We start from the raw sequence: 20,831 nt of genomic DNA, 5'->3' as shown, positions 1-20,831 counted from the left end.
TGCTAGGTAGGCAAGAAGACTATTTAATGTTCCATTATTTTTCTGCAGCAGCAGCAAATAGGGATGGAAAGAATTGTGAGAAAAGTCTAGAACGTACAGCTGATTCTTCATAGTGGTTAAATGAAGAAGGTTAAGGTGATGCTATCTTCATGTGATAGCTTTCTTCAGTCTTCCCTGTAATGAGATGCACTGTGGCAATGCTTATGTACAACGAGTGTAATATGTATACTTAAAGTTCAGTATGAATCATATACTGTTACTCTTTGATGCTTATCCTTCAAGGTAGCTGTTGCAAGGCTTGAGAGATTCAGTTTAAGTCCACTTTGTATTAGATACCTTTTAAAGTTGTATTGCATTTAAATTCCTACTCTGCATTTAAATATTCTAACATTTCATTTTCTGCTGTTTCTTTTAACTCATTATAGGAAAGATCGTGACCGGGACAGGGACCGTGATGACCGTTCTAAAGATCGCGACAGGGATCGTGACCGAGATAGAGATCGTGACAGAGAGAGGGACAAGGAAAAAGATTTGCGGCCTACATCTAACTCTACGTATTATTCAGCTGCTGGGTTACCAACTATAAAACCAGCAATGATTCCACACAGTATTAACCCTTTCACAAATCTACCACATACACCGCGATACTATGACATCCTGAAAAAAAGGCTACAACTTCCTGTCTGGGAATATAAAGAAAGATTCACGGATATTTTGATTAGGCATCAGTCATTTGTGCTGGTCGGAGAGACTGGGTCTGGTAAAACAACACAGGTAAGTTCTTATGTGTATGATACTACATTTTTTTTTAAAGGTTCAGACTGTTGCTAGGTGTGTGATTGGGTGAAACTTCCTTTGGTTTCTTCAAATTCATTGTGTAAGAACACCTCACAAATTGTGAGCAAAACTAATTTAATGAATGATTTATTAGCTTTATGGATATGAAAGTGAGAAGAATCTTTCAGCATCTTCCCCTTTGACAATCTAGTCTTCCTGTTCTCTGGCCCTGTTCACTTCTGTTAGGCTTTATAATTGGTAGTTACCTTTTCGGTAAAGGAAGGTAAGAGATATTAATGACTAAACAGAAGTGTACTAATCTGCAGTTTATTTAGCTGTTTGTGTAAGTAGCAGCTGGAAAGTAGGAAAAAATTACAGAAATAGGGGTTTGTTAGTGTTTTATGAAACGTACTGCTGCAAATATGAACCTAAAGGGAATTGAAATTCAGATGCGATTCTGACATGGTCTGATTGGGTCATGTGTTTTGGTTATATTCAAACTTAAGAGGAAGTGATTTGTAAATTCATGGATTTGAAAATCTTCCTCAGCCCTGAAAATGCGGATAACAGATCTGCAGAGCCCCCTTAAACCCTTAACCTTAATTTTGGGGACCAGTAAACAGGGAAGATCTAAGATATAAGGAACACCACTGTGTATTTATAGCAGGACAAACTTGCTTAAAACTTTAATCTGTCATCTGGCTTGCTGTTTAAAATCTGTGTTGAAAAGTGATGTAAAAAAGTTCTTTGTTCTGTAACCTGATAAATTCCTTTTGTCTAGGCAGAAAATAAAAACCGAAGGATATTTTAGTCTTTATACAAAGGATTATAGCTAACTCTTAAGTCTTATGGAAATAAATTTTTAGTCATAAAATCTGGATGTCTAGAAAATGTGAAGGACATAGTACACTGAACACCTTTTATAGCTGTACCTGAAAATATTTGAAGTTATATGCCCTTTTTGCTGCAGATTTTTAGGAACCAGTGTCTTGTTTGGAAGGTACCTTGTTGCATTATCTGTATTGCTTTTTTAACATGTATAAACTGAGACCAGGATCTTGGAGAATTATTCAGAAAAGTTTGATTATATAACTACTTACAGTGTTCTGATAGTATTCTGCACATTCATGTCAAAAGAATTTGGTACTTGTGTATATGAAAACAAGATTTCTCATTGGGTGATCTGAGAATTTGAAGATCTCAAGTGGGGTGTGTTCTTAATATCTTACTTGAACTTCAAATACATCTTACTATATAGTGTCATTCCTCAGGCATAAAGGTTTTCCTGAATTGTCTTAGTACATTACCCCTTACTTTCTGAAAGGACTTAAGAAACCTAAGGAATCTTTCCTAAATGGGATTTAAGCTACCAAAAGCACATAAGCTGTCTTGGAAGCTTCACTGCTTTCTCTGAATTCTCTCTGAGATTGCAGGCATGTTTTGAAATAATTGAGAGTGTCTGTGTAGGAACCTATCACTGAAAATGATCCTGCTGCCACTTAATAAAAACCTTGTTGGCATGTGTTAGTGTCACATGGATTTTGTGATATCTTAAAACCAGTTGGGGGTGGCTGTTTTTCTTCTTACATTCATTGATCAGAGCAAGAGAAACAATTATCTGTGGTTAAGAAACCCGCTAATGCACACGCTGAAGGTGTATGTTTATGCCTGCTTTTATTGGTATAAAATTGGCATTACTCGAAATACATAATCATTTGGGAAGAACAATTTATCTGCCCTTTCACGGTGATGGTAGAAGGCTATATATTAGATAATACTTTTGAGAGTGAGCTGCAGCCTGTAAAGTTCCTTCCCTGACTATTATGTGCACGTTTTCCCTTTAGTCTTGCAAAGCATCCAGTTTTGGAAATGCCTGGCTATGACAGTGGAAATGGCAGGAGATAAAACTTTTTCTCAAAGGCTTGTTCCCCATCAACTTAATCCCAATCCCAAAGCACTGAAGTATATTGGAAGCCAAGGCCATTAATTTTCAAATCTTCATTATTTGCAATGGCTTGATTTGTAATTTAAACTTCTAATTTAACTGTTTTCTTTAAATGCTCATGGAATATGCTCAGTGGTGGAACATGTGTGCTGAATTTCTTTCAGAAAGAGGTTAAGTACCTGCTGCAATTGCAATGTGCACTCCTTTTTAAATGTGGGATCATATGTGGTGCTGGTGTAATAATTTAAATTTCTTCTGTAGATGGAGTAGTAGAGTAGCATCTGCTTTCTTTCACTTGAGAGTCTTAACTATAAAAGGTCGGATGTTTGTTGACATATCATAAGGGATGCCACTTTGTCAGCAAGTTTTCTTGGCAGGTGAAGTTCAGAAGCAAGGTGATTCTGAGTGTAGCTTAATCGCCTGTCCTTGCAGTCCACAAGAGAATTGATATAGGTACAAGTCTGACGCCTTTTCAACTAGTGAAAATTCTGTGCATTCTACCACAACTTTTAACAGAGAAAGTTTTCAATAAATTGAAGTGGCTCAGGAAAGCCAGAACACAGTGTTTTTCCCTCTATTGCCCTGCATCTCTTTAGAAACACTACTTCCCTTTGGCTTTGGAACAGTCTTTAACAGCGCTCAGTGAATTTATCTTTGATCTTAGAAGCCACTGTATGTGTAGTCCCTACCTCCTCATGTTTATGGAGGTTATATTTGAAAATCTCTTAAATGAGGAAGTCTGTGCCGTTAAGGGCTGCTAACTAAAGCTATTCCTCGTGCTTTTGATATGGATAAAACAGCCTTTTTTAAGGAAAGTCAGGGGTTTTAGTGATTTGTAGGTTTTTTGTGTCAGTGAAGTTGAGTTCACTTTTTATGTTAGGTTTTATAAGAACCAGATGATAAGAAGTGTTCAGTCATGACTGAAGTAGAAAACTTAGTATGGCACAGTCCTATTTCCTAGTGTCTCCTGAAGTGGGATATGAAAAGTATTCTGGTGGTCATCTAAATCAGCTTAACATATTGAAGTCTGTGTAGACCTTTTCTTTCATTTGACACCACTACTGTAAGTTTTGCTGTTTACTGGAAAACCACTTCTAAATTATTTTTATTTCATACTACTGTGGCCCGACAGACACGCTGTTTTAAAGTTTATTTCAGGACTTGCTCTGTTAAAAGTCAAGAAGCTTCACCTAATATGCTTACAGTTGAGTTTTTATTAGTGTCTTAGGAAGCAAATTCCTTTCTCTACAGTGCACATTAGGGGAGTGTGTATGTGTTACAGGATAGGGTTTCAAGTACATGCTATCAGTGTTCTAGAACTGCTATTATTTTTAATCTTGAATAGATGTTCCAGAAACTTGCGTTCTTTTCTTCTCAGCAGTCTACTAGTCTCCTGTCATATTTTTATAGTATTTGCTTTGGGGTTTTTTTGTACTAATAATGGAAGTATGTTCTCCATTTAAAAAAAGTTTTTCAGTACAGTCTATGCTTGTGTGCTTGTGGGTATGCTTTAGTGGTCGCTTACGTCCATTTTGCTGTAGAAATATGTGGTATTCTGGAAGAAAAAATTCCTGGTTTAAATTACACTGCTTTTCCTGTATTTCTGCATTGGTGCAATGTATAAATGTGGTTTTTTGCTCTGTAAACGTGAGCTTTTAAAGAATACTTGAAAAGCATTTACTAAGGAGGAGTGGATTTTATTTGATCTGTAGGCTTGGAACTAGTTGTGCTTGGAGATGTCTCCTCATAAAACATCACACCATGTTAAGAATATTCCATCTTCATCAAACTGTTACTGACCTTAGAAATTCCTCTGACTAAAGCTTCTTTTGGGTGTTTCTTACTGTTTCCAGATTCCTAAAAGGACTGGAATACTGTTGACTGACAAATGAGCGGTAACATAGGAAGCAAAACATAGGGGTTTCATGTCTGGTTGATAAAATTTCAAAAGAACAAAATGAACATAACTAATTACTTGTTTATTTCATTTGTCATCATTCCTGGCAAAGACAATTTTTATATCACTAAAATACTTCTTTGCTTAATATATTAATTAGCATTACTTTTTAAAGCCACAAAGTATAATTTGCTTACTGTGAACAATATGATTCAAACAATGAACTGTGCTATACATCTCAAAATTCTGCGTGTTAACTTTAATTTTGGTTGCTTTGGAGCACGTTGTCTGCTGTTAAATGTCTAAGGTACTGATGTAACTGTGCTTAAACGTACTGTGAACCTACATATTCCTTTAACTTCAAAGATAGTTATGAATGTGCTTAAAGTAAGTGGCACAGGGTCCAACTAACTAGTCTATCTGCTCTCGTGCTTTGAATATTTTGTGCATGCAGTTGGCATCTCAGTGGAATTACAACTAACTTTATTTGATACAATACAAAGGTTACACATTACATCTGGCCTTTTGAGTTGTGTTTAAAAACGAATTTTTTTCTTGACAGATCCCTCAATGGTGTGTTGACTACATGCGCTCATTACCTGGACCAAAGAGGGGAGTAGCATGTACCCAGCCTAGGAGAGTAGCTGCAATGAGTGTGGCACAGCGGGTTGCTGATGAGATGGATGTCATGCTGGGCCAGGAGGTTGGGTACTCTATTCGATTTGAAGACTGCAGTAGTGCAAAAACCATTTTGAAGTAAGTATGGCAACTGTCAGGTAAAAGTGTAACACAGCCTACTCGGAGGTGGGGGGAATCGCAGGATAATGAAGGGTGTGAGCGGAGTTACGAGGGGAGTGAATCTATGGACAGGCACTGTCTATATCTGAGTGGAGAAGAGAGACAGGAACCATAGCATGAGCTGAGGGAAACCTGGGGTGTGGGGCTTGAGTAGAACTTAAAATGAGTCATTCCTCCTTAAGAAAGCACTGCACCCTACAGAAACTAAGTGATCCATAAAGAAGGGGGTGATCCGAAGAAGTATTTTTATGGTTAAGGTGCTAGTTAGAATAAAGCCCTTCAGCATTCAATTTCTTTTCATATTATACATTCAGCTGACCTTTTTCTGTGGTATCTTCCTACTCAGGGTAGTCCTGGTGAAGTTTCATACCTTACTTCAGTAAGGAGAACTAATGCAAAGTTTCAAAACTGTTCTATACCTGACTCTGCGACACAGAATTCAGAGTGTTTTAGTTGCCAGCTCTTCTAGATTCCTGTGCTGTGTAGGTGGAACCAGGCCCACTTAATGTCATTTGCAGATGGCATTCATAATGCTCAATTAAAAAAGATTCCACATGGTGTGTGGTTCAATGAATAGTGCTTTTCTATCAAAAGATGTCTTATTTTTTGGTCATACAAGTAGTGAAGACTGGGAATAAACTTAATGTGTAAAAAGAAATTTAACTGAGACAGAAAAGCAAAAAGTGAATAGATGATCTACAAACTGAAAAGGGGAGAAACAATTACAGAAATATTATTTCTAGGATTTTTCCGTTTTTTCCTGTCTTGATTGTACACCTGGAAGTCTGCCAGTAATAAACTAGTTATAAATGTTTCTAAACCTTGTTTCTTCTTTTTTTTTTTTAAGCTTCACCCCTAGTTCCAGATTTCACTTATACTTTGCAGTGCGAATTTCTATTTGAAAACTTCAGATAGGCTTGTTAGCTTGATGGAAATAGTTTACTGATGTTTCTGTTTTTAAAAAGCTGATTAAAAGCTTAATTCAAGCAACCTGGTGAATGATACGAAAGAGGATTATGTATTAGACTTTATTAATAAAAATTTGTGTTAAAATTGATTGTGTTCAGGTATATGACTGATGGTATGTTACTTCGTGAAGCAATGAATGATCCTTTGCTGGAGCGCTATGGTGTTATAATCCTTGATGAGGCCCATGAGAGAACACTGGCTACTGATATTTTGATGGGAGTTTTGAAGGAAGTTGTAAGACAGAGATCTGATTTGAAGGTCAGTAATGATGAAGCCTAACAGCGTCTCCTTTCTGGTTGCAGGCATACCAAATAAGGTATCTGTGTGCTTACCATTAGCTGACTTTTATAATCAGCGAAAGTAGATCAACTGTTTTTTGATCTAATGATGATCTGCATTGGAAAGATAACCCTAGGAAATTTGTAATGTCGTTTGCATTGAGGAAAATGCTATAAACAATATAGTAGTAGCTTAATCTTTACGTATTTGACTAGGAATTTTTTGGACCTTTGTAACAAGGTTGCTGTATTCAGGTGATAAAAGCATGCTTAAATCACAGTTAAGAGTTGAATTTAGTTTCTTGATATTACATATTGTATGCATAACGCTGTACAAATTCCTGTTAACCTTTGGAGTGACTCTTTTTTTTTTCCCCTTTGAAACCTACAGGTTATAGTTATGAGTGCTACTTTAGATGCTGGCAAGTTTCAGATCTATTTTGATAACTGTCCTCTTCTAACTATCCCGGGTCGCACCCATCCGGTGGAGATATTCTATACTCCAGAACCAGAAAGGGACTATCTTGAGGCTGCCATTCGAACAGTGATCCAAATTCACATGTGTGAAGAAGAGGAAGGAGATCTCTTACTCTTCCTTACTGGACAGGAGGTACTTTCTTACTTTCGTTTTTTTCATCCATTGTTCTATACAGAAACTGTTTCAAGTGGCTTGTGTAGACTGCAATGTTTAGTTTCCTTTTCTAGTTTATCATTTGAATGACCTGAGCTTTTCTACCTGCTGTAATTTCAGGTCCTTAGTCATTGTACTTATCTGTAATATGCATATGCTGTGCAAGGCCTCTCTAAAATGAAAATTCTCATCTAACTCATGTACTTCTAAAAGAGAAACTTGGAAGATTTGTACTGATGTGAACTCAGACTTTCTGGGTACCAGGTAGCATCCATATTTTGACTGAAAGTGCACTTCTGTGTATTTCTGGATGTGTATTGTACAAATTACCTGAAGAATAACACTTTGGCTCTGCTACTTAGCTGTCAATAGTAGTTTTAACAAAAATATTTGGGTTTTGTTTTTATGAACAGCTTTGGGTATTGGGTTGTAGTCTTTTTGTACCACAATACTGGGAGTTATGTCTCAGAAATGGACTTGGTGCCTTGCAAAAGATGATTGTACAAAAGCACTTAAGCTAAACTACATCGGGAAACGAGGATTTTCTGGAAATCTTAAATCCTTTGCTTGAGATAAAGTGGGTGGGTTTTTTTAGTCCTAAGCTGTTGCTTTGAAGCTCTTTTGAGTGTCCCAATTAGTAGATTGAGACGGAGAAAAGGTAAAAAACCTATAGGCATTGTGAAAGTTTACTGGACTGGGCCAGCTTAAAATTAATATTTTTAATGGTGGGAGAAATGCAGCTAGCAGAAATGTTCTTCTGACTTGTTCTTCATGCAGTCACTCCTCTTGAAGAAATACCCTTCAAAGGATGTGGAATAACTCAGTGTCTTTAAGTGTACACCATCTTAACTGTGCCAAGAGGGGAATAAAATGGTAGAAATAACTTGTGATGCTAAAGGTACACAGGCTTCTTGAGTAGTTTTGCTAATCATGATGCGTGGCCTCTTGTATGAGTTTTAAAAGATGTTTTTGATTAAAATGTCTTCTGGTAGGTCGACTCCTCCCTTAGAAGAACAAAACAATGACTGTAACTGTAAAAGCAGATACTCTGGCCTTTATGTTTGTCCTTCTTTGTTTGGAATGTCGCTGTGAGTTAAAGTACAGGTAGGGAAAAATATTGTAACAGTTGTGGCTTTGAAACCTGCCTGTTTGGTTTTAGTTAAAAGTTCCAGTTCAGACTAGTCTGGCAGGTAATGTGAGAATTGGTGAAACAATTGATGCAAGTGGGTGAATGAATTGGTGGCAACAGAAAGGAACACTGCTGTCCAGCTGTTTCAGCAGATCTCGTTTTCTTACCAGGATGCTAAATCAGGCTGGTCTTTAACCTTTCATGAAGAACAAATACTTGCCCTTCTAATTATCAATTATGAATTATGTCCTTGGTACATCTGTTACTATGTATTGCTCTAAGTAATTTGTTCTCACAGTTCGGGGTAAGGGTTGGGAGGGTGGCTGCATTCAGATATTACCAGCTCTGAGCACCACTCATGTTTGGCAAATGGCTCTACACCCAACTGGTCTGGTACCAACCATTGCTATAGAGGCACTCTGTTCTATTGTATGAACAAGTTCTTTCATTTCCACTGGGTTAATTTACAGGATATAATGTATTATAAACCACTTTTTATTAAAATCATGCACGTATTACATTTATGCATATGAACATTCTGTACATGTGAACAAGTATCTAACAATATCACTGTATTGCCTATAATAAAACTCACATTTGTAAGCCACCATCCTCTTTTTTTTGTCTGGAGTTCTCAAGTTCGTGTATTTGGGGACAATACTGTTCAAGGGCGCTGGGGTGGTTCTGCCCAGAGCTGGTCTGAATTTAGCTAGTTAGGATGACTTTGCAGTCTGTCTTAGCTTCTGTAGAGAAGCTTTGAAGGTTTACATCCATTTTGATTAATGATGTTTTGGGGCCTCTGTTGAGGCCCATCTTGAGCCTCATTATACAATCTATGTATGTGCTACTGTTGAATCTAAAGTGACAGGACCTACTGTAATCCCAAGAACTGGAAAGTGTGCTCTAGGTACTGCTACCGCTCTGTGGTTTGGGTTCAGTGGGCTTCATAGCTCGAGTCTTAACATTGATTTTTGTTGGGCAGAAGTGCTTTGTAGCTCTTTAGGTTCTGAAAAACTATGAACAGGGTGCAGAATGATTTGATTTTTCTTGTCAGAAAGATGTGTATACAAGTCCAAATGAAGTTACATAAAGGAACAACGTTCTAGGTGAAACCATGCAAGAAGAGGGTTCAGATGAGGAGCTGTTGCAGTGGTCTAAGGCAGAATGAGGGTCCTTACTGTCCTTACTAGCTGCTGCCTTCGCTTCCCGCTGAGCTTTAAGTAATTTTATATGGGCAGTAAGATGGATAGCAGTTAACTAGTACAGATTAGCTAAGATATAAAGTTGGTGACGGAACCTGGAGATAGAGAAGATCCTGTGTTGTCAGGTCCAAAAATTAACCAAAACAAAAATAAAATTAATGCATTTGAAACCAAAGGAATCTTAATTGTATAAGCCTGTTTCTGGATGAAGATAAAATTGTTGTTAATGGTGTAGAAATAAGCGCTCAATAAAAACTTCCTTCGTGAATCCTGAAAGGAGCAGAAGTATGTGATTATGTTGCATGAACTGCTTTTCACTCCATTAGTAACAAAAGAGGATGTTTTAAAAGCAACGTTTATTAGGAATAAACTCTTTGAAATAGGACTTGTATCTCACAAACCCTGTAAGAAGAAGAGCTCATCTGTTGATTTTAAGAACAAACAAAAAAAACACCCTGGTATATCAGGGAGATTCCAGAAGATGAAAGTAATGTTAATGTTTTGTGCCAATAATCCAAAAAAGGTATAACCTGAGATAAGCCGGGTTGGCTGATGTCAGTCACAGGCAAAATTGGAAACTTTGTCAGGGAATTCTGTTCACAAGGAAATAGTATAGTTACATTTTAGTCAACATGTCTTTCTTAGACAATAAGTTTTATCAAATTTATTCAGTCATTGAGTTTATAAATGTGGTAGTCTGGTTGTGTAGACGCACATTTTTTTTAAACTTTATATGTCTCAAGACTGGCTCACCCCTGATCTCAGAGGTAGCTGGTTTGTTGTCCACTGGAGTTCTGCTAAAACAGTATTAGATTTCACGCTTCATTAAGATCAGTAATCTGAGAGTAGGTGTAAAATCCTTACAGGTGAAACTTGGGATGTGGGAGGCAGAAATAATGACACAGAAACTGTCTAGATCTGTCTTGCATATCTTGGTAACCTAGGCTCTTCTGAATGGAAAGGGTGTTCTGTACCACCCCAGTACCCTTTTCTCTATAAAGCTAAATGCATTGTTACGCATTTAGGAGGAAGAATCCAGGTTGCGTTTGGAGATATGAAGTACAGATCAGCACTGTTGTTCTTGATTGTAGATGAACATACTGGAAAATATTGCTGTGAAGTTCTTGTGTCAGTGTTCCAGAAAGGTTTAAAATGTGATATTGGTAAAATTGATGTTGGTGTAAAAAAGAGTTGCAAAATATTTTTGAGGTTTTGATAGAATGTTTTGTAAATGAGGAGTTTTTTTTTAAAGGCACGTTGTTTTGGTTTTTTTTCCATCACAGTGAGATTGGTTAAGCACTGGAACTGTGAAAGAAAGTAGCAGAGACTTCTTTATGAGGAAATTGAAGTAAAAATTGACAACTGTTTTAGTCTCAGTGGTAGTGACTGGGTGATGTTAAGGCAGTAAGTGTACTGGGCTGCAGTGAACACAGGCTGTCTTAGCCTTGCCTGGAAAGTATTGATGAGTTGGGGAGCATAAACTGAGAGTATTAATGGTGTTTGAGGGAGGAAGATTTTTTTTTCTTTTCATTCACTTGAGATGATGCCAATATTAAATATATCAAAAAGGTCCTGAATATAGGAATTGCGCTGAGACAAGTTCAGCTTTGACTTGTTGACAGAGCCGTTCTCAGTTATGGTTAAATGTTTACTTGTTCCGTGGTGACTTTTTTGTCTTATGTCATTCTGCAAACTTTTGTTTCCGAATTGTATTTGGAGCACCTCCTGAAATGGTGGAGCTCTTAGGGCGAGTTCTGGACCTGAACTGTTATTTGCTCATTTTAGCTTGTAACTGTTTGCTTTCCTTCTTGGAGGAAGAAAGGGAAATTAATTAAGCTCCACACAGCTTTAAGGACAAAGACAAAATTTCTAGAAAGTTATGTCATCAAAGCCAGATGTGGCTGGCAGTGCCCCTGTTTGCAGTAGGAACTCAGAAGGGGGAAGGTTAAAGTGCCTGCCAGATATTTCTGGTTTGGGAAGTCCTTTTTATTTATGCATTTAGTCTTTTCCCCGTGAGCTCATTTTATACAACATAAAGTTGCGATATACTTTTTTGGGCATTTTCTTCAGGGTTTAACAGTTATGTCTGCTTGACTCATTTATCCAAGGTAGAGTTAAATCTTAACAGTGTAGCGTAACAGGTGATCTGCTGTAGATAAACTTTTTTAAATAGGAGATGACAGTCTTAAAGTATGCTCTAACTGGAGCAATCTTGAAGTTTTGCTCACCTTGCGAGATCCTTTGTAAGTGCTCCACATACAGAGTCAACTGAAGAAAGGGTTTCTGAAATTATGTTCCCAAGGACAGTGTTTACAAAATCATTGAATTCTGTTTTGCATGCCAGGTGCTCAAACTGTTCTATTAAATGTGCTTAAAATGACATCACTAGTCAACATCTTTCTGTAGAAACAGTTTTTCTAAAGATACAGTTTAGGTCTTGAAACTGCATGGAGCCTGACCAGCAAGTTAAATGGATGTTTACATATACCAGTTCAGCCTGTGATGCAGAATGAATGCCAGCACTTGAAGTACTTAGGTGGCCCAGGGTAACTTGCGGTCAGTCATTTGGTAACTGCTGTTGAGTTTCAGTGTAATTTCAAGCCTTGCCCATGGCAGCATGGATGGGTCCTGCACACAAACAAAAGGGAAGGGATTCAGGTTATTGGATTGTTAGCTTAGCGGGAGCAATTTAACTCAGTAACTTCATTGCTGCTAGTAGTCTTCCTGGGTTTCTTTTTATGTTTGGGTTTTTTGACTACTGCTCAATGGAACTTCTTTATGTAAGACTCTTGACAGTTTGTTCAGCACAAACTTGCTTTTTAAAGATGTGGTGCACGAACTCAATATATGCAGCTGCTCCTATAATTCTTTTTGTTTCTATTCTTGCTAATAGTAACCTTTCAGTATGAGCACCTCACTCTTTACTGCAGAAATACCATCAGGGAAAGAAATGAAAGTGAGCATTGTTTGAATAGTGTAATAAAGACTTTATTCTCAACAGCAGATAAGAAAAAATTTGCTGTGCATGACAACAAGCAAAATTGGTCTCTGTGCTTAATTTTATTATATATATAATATATTATATATAATATATACACAATATAACATATTGATATATATAGCTCCTTTTAGATGAACTGCTAATGATATGTTCAAAACCTTAGTTTTTGCTGCAGAGCTAGGAAAAATCAAGTATTGGAGTAGTGAGATGCTACACTTCAGTGAATATGTGGTGTTGGAGGCAGCTGGGGAGGTATTGGTCTGTGGTTCATTTATTTCTGAGTCTGTTTCTTAGCTGTGTGTTCTGGCACAGACCATGTTTAAAAGTCATACATAGAAGATTTTCTGTGATAAGGCTTTCAAAAGTGAGATCTAGAAAAAAAAAAGGTAGTATTACTAAGTAATATTTAGTAATACTAAGTCCTGTTCATGTTTTCAGTCTTGTTAGTATTTACTTATGCAAATGAAAGCGGGGAATTGAGTGGCATTTAAGCACTAGTTAAACCATGGGAAAAGAGTAAGTTCTGTCCCTCTTAGTTTCAAATGCTGACAGCTTATAATCATGTCTTCCCAGGTTGTTTCTGTCAGACTAAAGAAACTGGCTACAACAGGAGACCTTCCTGTTGTCCCCTTCCCATGCTGTCCTTTGAACAATGTGGAAGGCTTTGTATTTACTTTCTGCAATGAGGGGTAAAAATGAAACTTAAGCACTGTTACGGTGATAGAAGAAAAAAGGGTTTAGCTTTACAACTAAGAGGGGTAGGAGTTCAACTCTACCCTCTGTGTCTTACACTAGCTGAAGTGTTTTTTCTGCATGTTCTGGGATGAGGGATGCGAGCAGTACTGGGCAGTATGAGAGAGAGATGGAAGACGAAGGGGCAGACTGTGAAAAGGCAATTTTGAGCATTAGAGAAACTAACCTGCAGCTAGGGCTTTCTGTTGTTGGTTTTAACTGTTGCAAAGGGATAAGAGGCTGTTGACCAGAGAGCAGCATTCAATCCTCGTTGTACAAAGAGTTGCAGTCCAGCAGTTTTAGCTGTGAAGTATCTCCAGGTGACATTAAATATGTTTATTTCACTGAATGCTTAGAAGTGCTTTGACGGGCTTAACTTTGACCACAACCTGAAGCATTAAATACACTTCCTTTATGCCTGAAAAGCAACTATAGCTCTCTAGTGTTCTTTAAAACTGTAAGATGTGCAGCCTTTTTGAAACTGTGTGCATGCTTTGTGTACTGTTACTGTAGTATTTAACGGTGTTCATGGGTGGGTGTGACTCAGGACTGCTGGTTTGGCTTTTGAGTACTTGTATGTGTAGTTATACATGCTTAGATGAAGCTTTCTCATTGTATTTCACTGGTCCTGCAGCAAAAGTTCTGCTCTGTGTCAGGCTGAATGATTTAATGTAACCAGTTGTTTCGCTTGTAGATGTATTGATCTGCCACGAGAAGAGAAAAATAAAGCAAGCACCATGTTTCTGATTTTTTTGAGAGCTTGATATGAATAGCAGGTGTTGCTGTCCTCATCCAGAGGATGCTAAAATTGAATATAAGCAGCAATCTTGGCATTCTGAGAATCCAGGACTCCTTTTGTCAATAGGTTTCACAGTCAGAGTTTTCCTCTGGTCTGGTGGATCTTTTCATTTCTAGCTGCACAGAAACACAGGTTCAGTGAGAGAAATAAAAAAATACTGTAACTGAGTTTTTCTGAGGCACTAGTCATCAGCCTGCCTGTTCTTTGGAAAAGTGGGTTAAGGTGAGGTAAAAATCCTGTCAGATTCAGGAGGCATGAATAACCTCCTTACTGTTATGTGAAAATATAGATGGCTGCACTACTGTTTCTAATAAATCGGAGGGAAACTGCACTCTGTTCTTGCTTTGTTTTCTAAACAAGACACTGCTAAGTATTGGTTGCCATGCAGACTTTGGTCTTGCTGAAATTTGTGGCACAATGAAAGTTCCTGTTGAAATCCTGAAACTTTTTGGTGTCTCAGAATTGATTTTTGGATGTTTAAACTCCTGAAATCCAGCTAATTTGAGAGGTATTCTAAATATTCCCTGTTGTCTACCAGTTACTTGAAAAACGAGCAGCCTGCTCAGGATTGTGTGTAGAACTGGCCTTAATTGCACCAAGTTCTTGGACAGAATACCATTTAAATTAGCTTAGATTTGATTTAATAATAATACTCCTGTTTAAATTATTTTCCTGGTTACTGACTTTTTTTCCTTTTGTAAACTATCTTTATTTAGCTGTGGGTACAAAATACAAATTGTTGACTCTCTCACTTGAATGTCTAGGTGACTTTGTTTTTCCTGATTGAAAAATATTCACCACCCATTACCTCCTTGATCACTTGTATATCCATAAAAAGAAATATTTTCTGTTTGCTGGTTCTTGTCTGTCTTCAAAGCTTTTCCAAGGAGAATTGCTTGTGCTGTTGAGGGTGTAGAAGAATCCTGAGGACTCCATATTAATATTCAAAGCGTACTACTATGGAGTTCTTAACTGCTTCTTGATTCTAGTTTCCATAGTATTGCAGCTGAACTATAGATATTCTACAGCTATTGTTAATTCATTTTGCTTGGATCAAGGAAAAAGACTTTTGAAACTTTAAGGTACATAGTAGGCTGTCTGGGACAACTTTGATCACTAGATGTTGTGAAGTATAGATATGTTAAGGGTATGTGGCACTGGCAGCTTGAGATAAATGAGCATTTTAGCTAGCATGTAACCTTTCCTCTTTTTACGGTCTGTTGGCTCTTTACCTTTTGGTAGCTGTGGCTCTTTTGATTGTGCTTCTGTTCCTGCTTCTGGTACTCTGGTATCAGCTGTCTCAGGCAGTCAGTGGGATGGTCAGGGCTCTGAGGAGTTTTTCAGACACAATGTAAATACAAGGTGAGTTCACTCTACCATTCTTCCTTTCCCTTGAAGAAAAACCTCCTTTTACGTTTGGGTTGGTGAAATAACCCCTCTTCAAAGGGTTTTGTAGTGGATTTGGAATAGATGCTGTGCAAATATTTAAATGTGTGGGCTTTTTTAAAAAAAAAGCCTTTCATACTTGAATATGTCAAGACTATTGAATTAGACTTGCTGGATCTTCAGAGTATTAAAGTTAGGGTTGTGCCTTCAACTATATCTCTTGTATCTCCAGACTTAAATGTTTTTGGATTGTACAAACAAATCTTTAACACCTAAATGAATCCTTAACACTTTCAAACTATTCTTACTACACGTATGCCTTCTAGATTGTGTAATTTGGGATCATCTAGTTCCAACCCCCCTGCCATGGGCAGGGACACCTCCCACTAGACCAGGTTGCTCAAAGCCCCACCCAGCCTGGCCTTGAACACCTCCAGGGATGGGGCATCCACAACTTCCCTGGGCAATTTGTTCCAGTGCCTCACCACCCTCGGAGTGAAAAATTTCTTCTTAATATCTAATCTAAACCTCCCCTCTTCCAGTTTGAAGCCATTTCCCCTCGACCTATCACTTCATGCCTTTGTAAAAAGTCCCTCTCCAGCTTTCTTGTAGGTGCCCTTCAGATACTGGAAAGCTGCTATAAGGTGTCCCCAGAGTCTTCTCTTCCCCAGGCTGAACAATCCCAACGCTCTCAGCCTGTTGTCTTTACTTTTTTTTTGTGTAATTAAAACAATTCAGTACTAAAGAATTCTCTTTTCTTGTCTTTAGATGAGTGACAGTGGCTCTTGGTGACTTGCATCCTTCTTTCAGCAGTTTATGATGAGGTCTGTAGTTTAGTCTCTGCAGATTTGCAGAGGTTATGGTTATATATGCGCTTGTCATCTCTGTTTTGAAGTATTTTAATGAGTCCCGATTAGGGATACTTTGAAACTGCATTAGGAAACTCTAGGGAGAAAAAAACACTTTTATCTCTTCTGAAAGATAATGATAGGTGGCTGTGAACACATGTGGCCTGAAAAGGGTAGTACTTTCATTTATCACTGCTTGCTTGTATTTTACTATCTCTTAAGTATAAAACTGTCCTGGAGTCTCTAGTCATTACAGTTGAAGATTAAGCATCCTGTCCAGCATCATAGCTTTCCCAATTACACAGTGTATTCTGCTCAAATTCCATGAAACAGTGTAGTGACCTTCAGATCAGGAACTAAGGTTTGTACTGTATTTGTTTTAGCGTTTGGCTTGTGGGATTTTTTTTTTTTCCTGAAAGATACAATCTGATTTTCTATTAAGTATTTAACAGGCCCAAGCATCAGCTCGTCAAGACTTTGAATAGGTGTAAATTTGAGAGGGAGTGTTGCTGCCTAGTTAGTCAACTATTTGCTTCTAAAGTGTTGACTTTTTACATAAGCACCATTGTTTAAGTATTAACTTACTGTGTATGATTTGTCAATTAAGTTAGGTTTTTCCTTTTCACTGGGAGGAATTACTGAACTTAAAGGGGTTTATCAACAGAACACCAGGTATTAACTACTGTGTAAAGAAATTCATTCTCTGTTGAAAAACCAGTAGGGGGCATTCCAGCTCAGTTTCTTGTATGCCTCTTACATTTTATGAAGGGTGTGTTGGATTTGTTGGCAAAGTGCACCTTTGTTTAAGAGGTCTTATTGTAAATATCTGCACTTCATTCAAATTGGGAAGATAATGCCAAAAAGCATTAGGCTTACTATTAAAGGGCTCTTTGACATTAAAGAGAGAGCGCCTTCATTTTACCATGCTTATATTAATTATACATGCTGATCAATACAGAACATGAGTATTGTATTGTCTGTGCTTCTTTTAAATGTACTCAATACAGTTGTGCTGAAAACTTACAAGTCTCTTTAAGAACAAATGAAAAAGACCCAGATTTGTTCCAAGATGTATCTGAATTTATGGTTTTAAAAAGGAGTCTGCTTTTGTTTTTCTAATTGCAGTTTGAGGCAGTAATTTTATATAGCCTTTAGGTTAACCTGTTCTGTATATTTGCTTGAGGGTCTTAAGCATCACTTCAGCTTCAGGCTGGTGAATTATTTGTGATAAGGGAGATTTGGCCTCTTTTCCCGGAGTATGTTGTAGCTATTTTTTGCTTTTGCCTACTGTTGCTTCTTGTGATAACTTCATTCTCCCATCAGTGGTTCAGCTGGCATATCAATAGTTGGTAAGCGTGCCTCTTAGTTATACCAGTGGAGACTCTGTTGTAATTTTTAAGTTGAAATTAATGAATTGTGTTATTCATTAACCTGAATTTCTGTGCACTTTAATTTTCGTTAAATGTTGTCATAACTATAGGTCACCTAGCTGACTTAAATATAGTTGTTTTAAAATGAAATGGAATTATAAATGATTGAGCTGTGGTGAACTTTTTGTATGGTAACCTAGTCGGAAAATAAGCTAACAAATACCATAGAAAATACTAATGTAAAGGCATGAAAAATCTTTCATCTTGAGAGTATTTCAATGACTTTTTCTAAACTTAAATAGGATGTCAGTTAATTTCAAAGTAAAATCTGAAACACTGGATTGAGAGGTTTGGTTTTGAGTGTCCATGTTTATACTGTAAAGGTGTTTGTTCTCATTAGGTACAATGAAGCAAATCTTCCATATAATTGCATTAGTGATATGTGACATTAAAGCTTAATTGGCTTATTTTAACTATCTTGCACATCAATTTCTTTTAGATTGTGAAAATTGAAAAGGTCATGAGTGCAGTTTAATATTCCAGGGTGAGAGATTTCAATTTTAGTACAATTTGTAGAGAATTAATTAGGAAACATGACTAAAAGAAAAAGGATGTTGAATGCAAATTAGGCTGTTCATTAGAGTATAGAAGATGAAGCATCTTGAAGTATTGTGGAAATTCAATTGCAAATTCAGTAAGCACCTTGATTGATTTTTTTAAATTATTTTTATTGTAATTGTTCTTCGGGGTGTAGACTTAATATAATTGTCATAAGGCACTCTAAAATAAAATGCAATGCCTTTTTCATGGGGTTCTCTTTTAACCAGTATTTTTGTTTTGCAGGAGATTGATGAAGCCTGCAAGAGGATAAAACGTGAAATCGATGATTTAGGCCCTGAAGTTGGTGACATCAAAATCATTCCATTGTATTCCACCCTTCCTCCGCAGCAACAGCAAAGGATTTTCGAACCTCCCCCACCAAAAAAACAAAATGGAGCAATAGGAAGAAAGGTAAATAGTACGCTGGTTTAGTATGCTCTTCAGTAACTAGCTACTTACAGTTGTGTGGGCAATTAAATAAGAGTTTCAGGTGTTTTAAATATATTTGGACCAGCAACAAGTAGAAAGTTTCTTTGATAAACCTTAATAATCCAAAATTAACGTTAACATTTTTTAAGATAACTTGGAGTTTGTTTCTCACTGCCATTCAAAATTCTGGCTTCTGTCTATAAGGCCAGAATGTTCTGGTAGCAATTTGATTTTTCTGAATGGGAGTGGCGTTCATTTAAGTTTCTTACGAGAAATAAAACAAGTCAGATCAGACACTGAATTTGACAACCACATGATTTAAGGGGAGGGATGGGATTTTTATTTCCTAAGTTCTTAGACATCCTTTTTTTGGAAACAAAATGGACTGTCTCTTCAAGGGATGTTATCAGGCAGGTTTTGTCTGTTTCTCAAGTTTTACGAGAAGGTGTGAGTTAAGACAAGTACATTGAAGTTAGAGGTTTGTGTTTTCTGTCATAAGGATGGAATTGAGATTCTTCCATTTGGGCAAAATGGATTGAGAAACTGAAAAACTTGAAATGGCACTAGTGAATGTTCTTCATAAAATTAATAGTTCAATTCCTGAATGCTCACATAAACCACATTGGAAACTATGTGGTTATTTCTTTAAAACAGAACATTTTGAAGGAGTCTTAATAGAGGTTCCTGAAGTTGAGCTAATGCTATGTGAAACTAGTGATTACAAAGTTAAGATTTCGAAGGTCAAAGCTGAATCATACTATCTGCTCTAGGCAGGGTTTGTTCCTTGATTATTTGCTTTTTTTATGCAGTACAATACATGTAGAATACTAGTGAAAACTTTCTAGTCTTCTGGAAGAATAAATCACTTAATGAATTTAGTGAAATGATCCTCTTTTTCCTATTGAAGTTGATTGCAAGAAGCTTTCAATCTGAAATCATGAAACTAATGCAACAAGATTGTGTTAGCAAATGACTTGAATGAAATTGCTTTTCAGTGATGAACAAGTAATAGCTGTGTATTTCATTAAATTTTCATTCATGTTTAAAACTGCACTTCAAATTAGGCAGTTTCTGGTTTTCTTGATAAGCGGATAACAGATGCAGTGTGTAGTTTTCGCTATGTTGAACTGACAAAGCCAGTACCCGTGTCTAAGAGGAATACACTCTCAGTGCATCAACTATTTTACTATGAGAAAGATTACCATGCTGGAAAGATACCAACTGTAGGCAAAAGCAGGCACAAAATACATAAGCAACAGATTCAGACCTATAAAGCCATTATGGTGTTTTGGTTTTGTTTTGTGGGTTTTTTGTTTGGTTGGTTTTTTAAACAAAAGATCCCTTTTGCTCTTTGTGTGCTTTGGCTGAAGTGTTCTGGCTTCTGTATTTTGGTTTTAGCTCTATAAAAAAAAATCTAGCAATGAGTGAAAGTCTGTGTTGTAAATTTGTTTAAATGTTGTTTTAGTTTCAGTCTAAGTGATCACAATATGTAAAGTAGGACCATGTGTTGCTCTGCTTCCACTATCTTACAAAATGTCTGCTTTCACAGTCTCCTGTGGGAGTTGAACCTAGTTTTTAGAACTGGTGAGGAGAGAGCTAGCAGGAGATCTGAATCATTTCAAAGGCTTTAATGGTCATAAAGACCAAGTGAGGTGTTTGCAGTGTCTGTATCTCCTGAGCTTTAACTTTGTGAAGGAAAAGATACTGAAAGCTGTGTGGCATCTTGCAATAGCAGTGGTGGTAACGGCTAGTACTGATGTAGCTTGATAACTTAGCACTTTTTTTTTTGTCCTCTTAGATGTGCTAGGCAAGTTCAGCTATTACTGCAAGAAATCTTAAGATTAAAGATGATTAATTCTAACTAGTAAAAGCATTTTATTAGAGTATTTAATTTATACTGTGGAAGAAGATGAAGATGACTTGAGAAGGAGCCTTTCTACTCCCCTTTCCTATCTTATCACTTTTTTCCAAACTGCATTTTACTTTCTGTTTCAGGAGTCTTAAGCATTACTAGTTAATACATATGCAATATAAATATAA

The 20,831-nt window shown here is 37.0% G+C and overlaps 1 protein-coding gene across 1 annotated transcript in view; it reads left to right on the top strand.

Annotated features, from left to right (window-relative positions):
* Positions 1 to 360: 360 nt before the first annotated feature.
* The window catches only part of DHX15 (DEAH (Asp-Glu-Ala-His) box helicase 15), a gene marked incomplete at its 5' end in the record, with an annotated part of 40,553 nt that continues 20,082 nt past the window's right edge, over positions 361 to 20,831 (top strand). Inside the window, 5 exons of the mRNA XM_009887668.1 lie at positions 361 to 774; positions 5,182 to 5,375; positions 6,485 to 6,644; positions 7,056 to 7,274; positions 18,606 to 18,773. Of these exons, the coding sequence (XP_009885970.1) occupies positions 361 to 774; positions 5,182 to 5,375; positions 6,485 to 6,644; positions 7,056 to 7,274; positions 18,606 to 18,773 (1,155 nt within the window). The remainder of the gene's footprint in view (positions 775 to 5,181; positions 5,376 to 6,484; positions 6,645 to 7,055; positions 7,275 to 18,605; positions 18,774 to 20,831) is intronic.

The sequence above is a fragment of the Charadrius vociferus genome, unplaced genomic scaffold (assembly GCF_000708025.1).
Source record: "Charadrius vociferus isolate BGI_N301 unplaced genomic scaffold, ASM70802v2 scaffold306, whole genome shotgun sequence".
Taxonomy (NCBI): Eukaryota; Metazoa; Chordata; class Aves; order Charadriiformes; family Charadriidae; genus Charadrius; species Charadrius vociferus.
The sequence above is the reverse complement of the archived record's forward strand: the minus strand, read 5'-3'. Positions and strand labels throughout refer to the sequence as shown.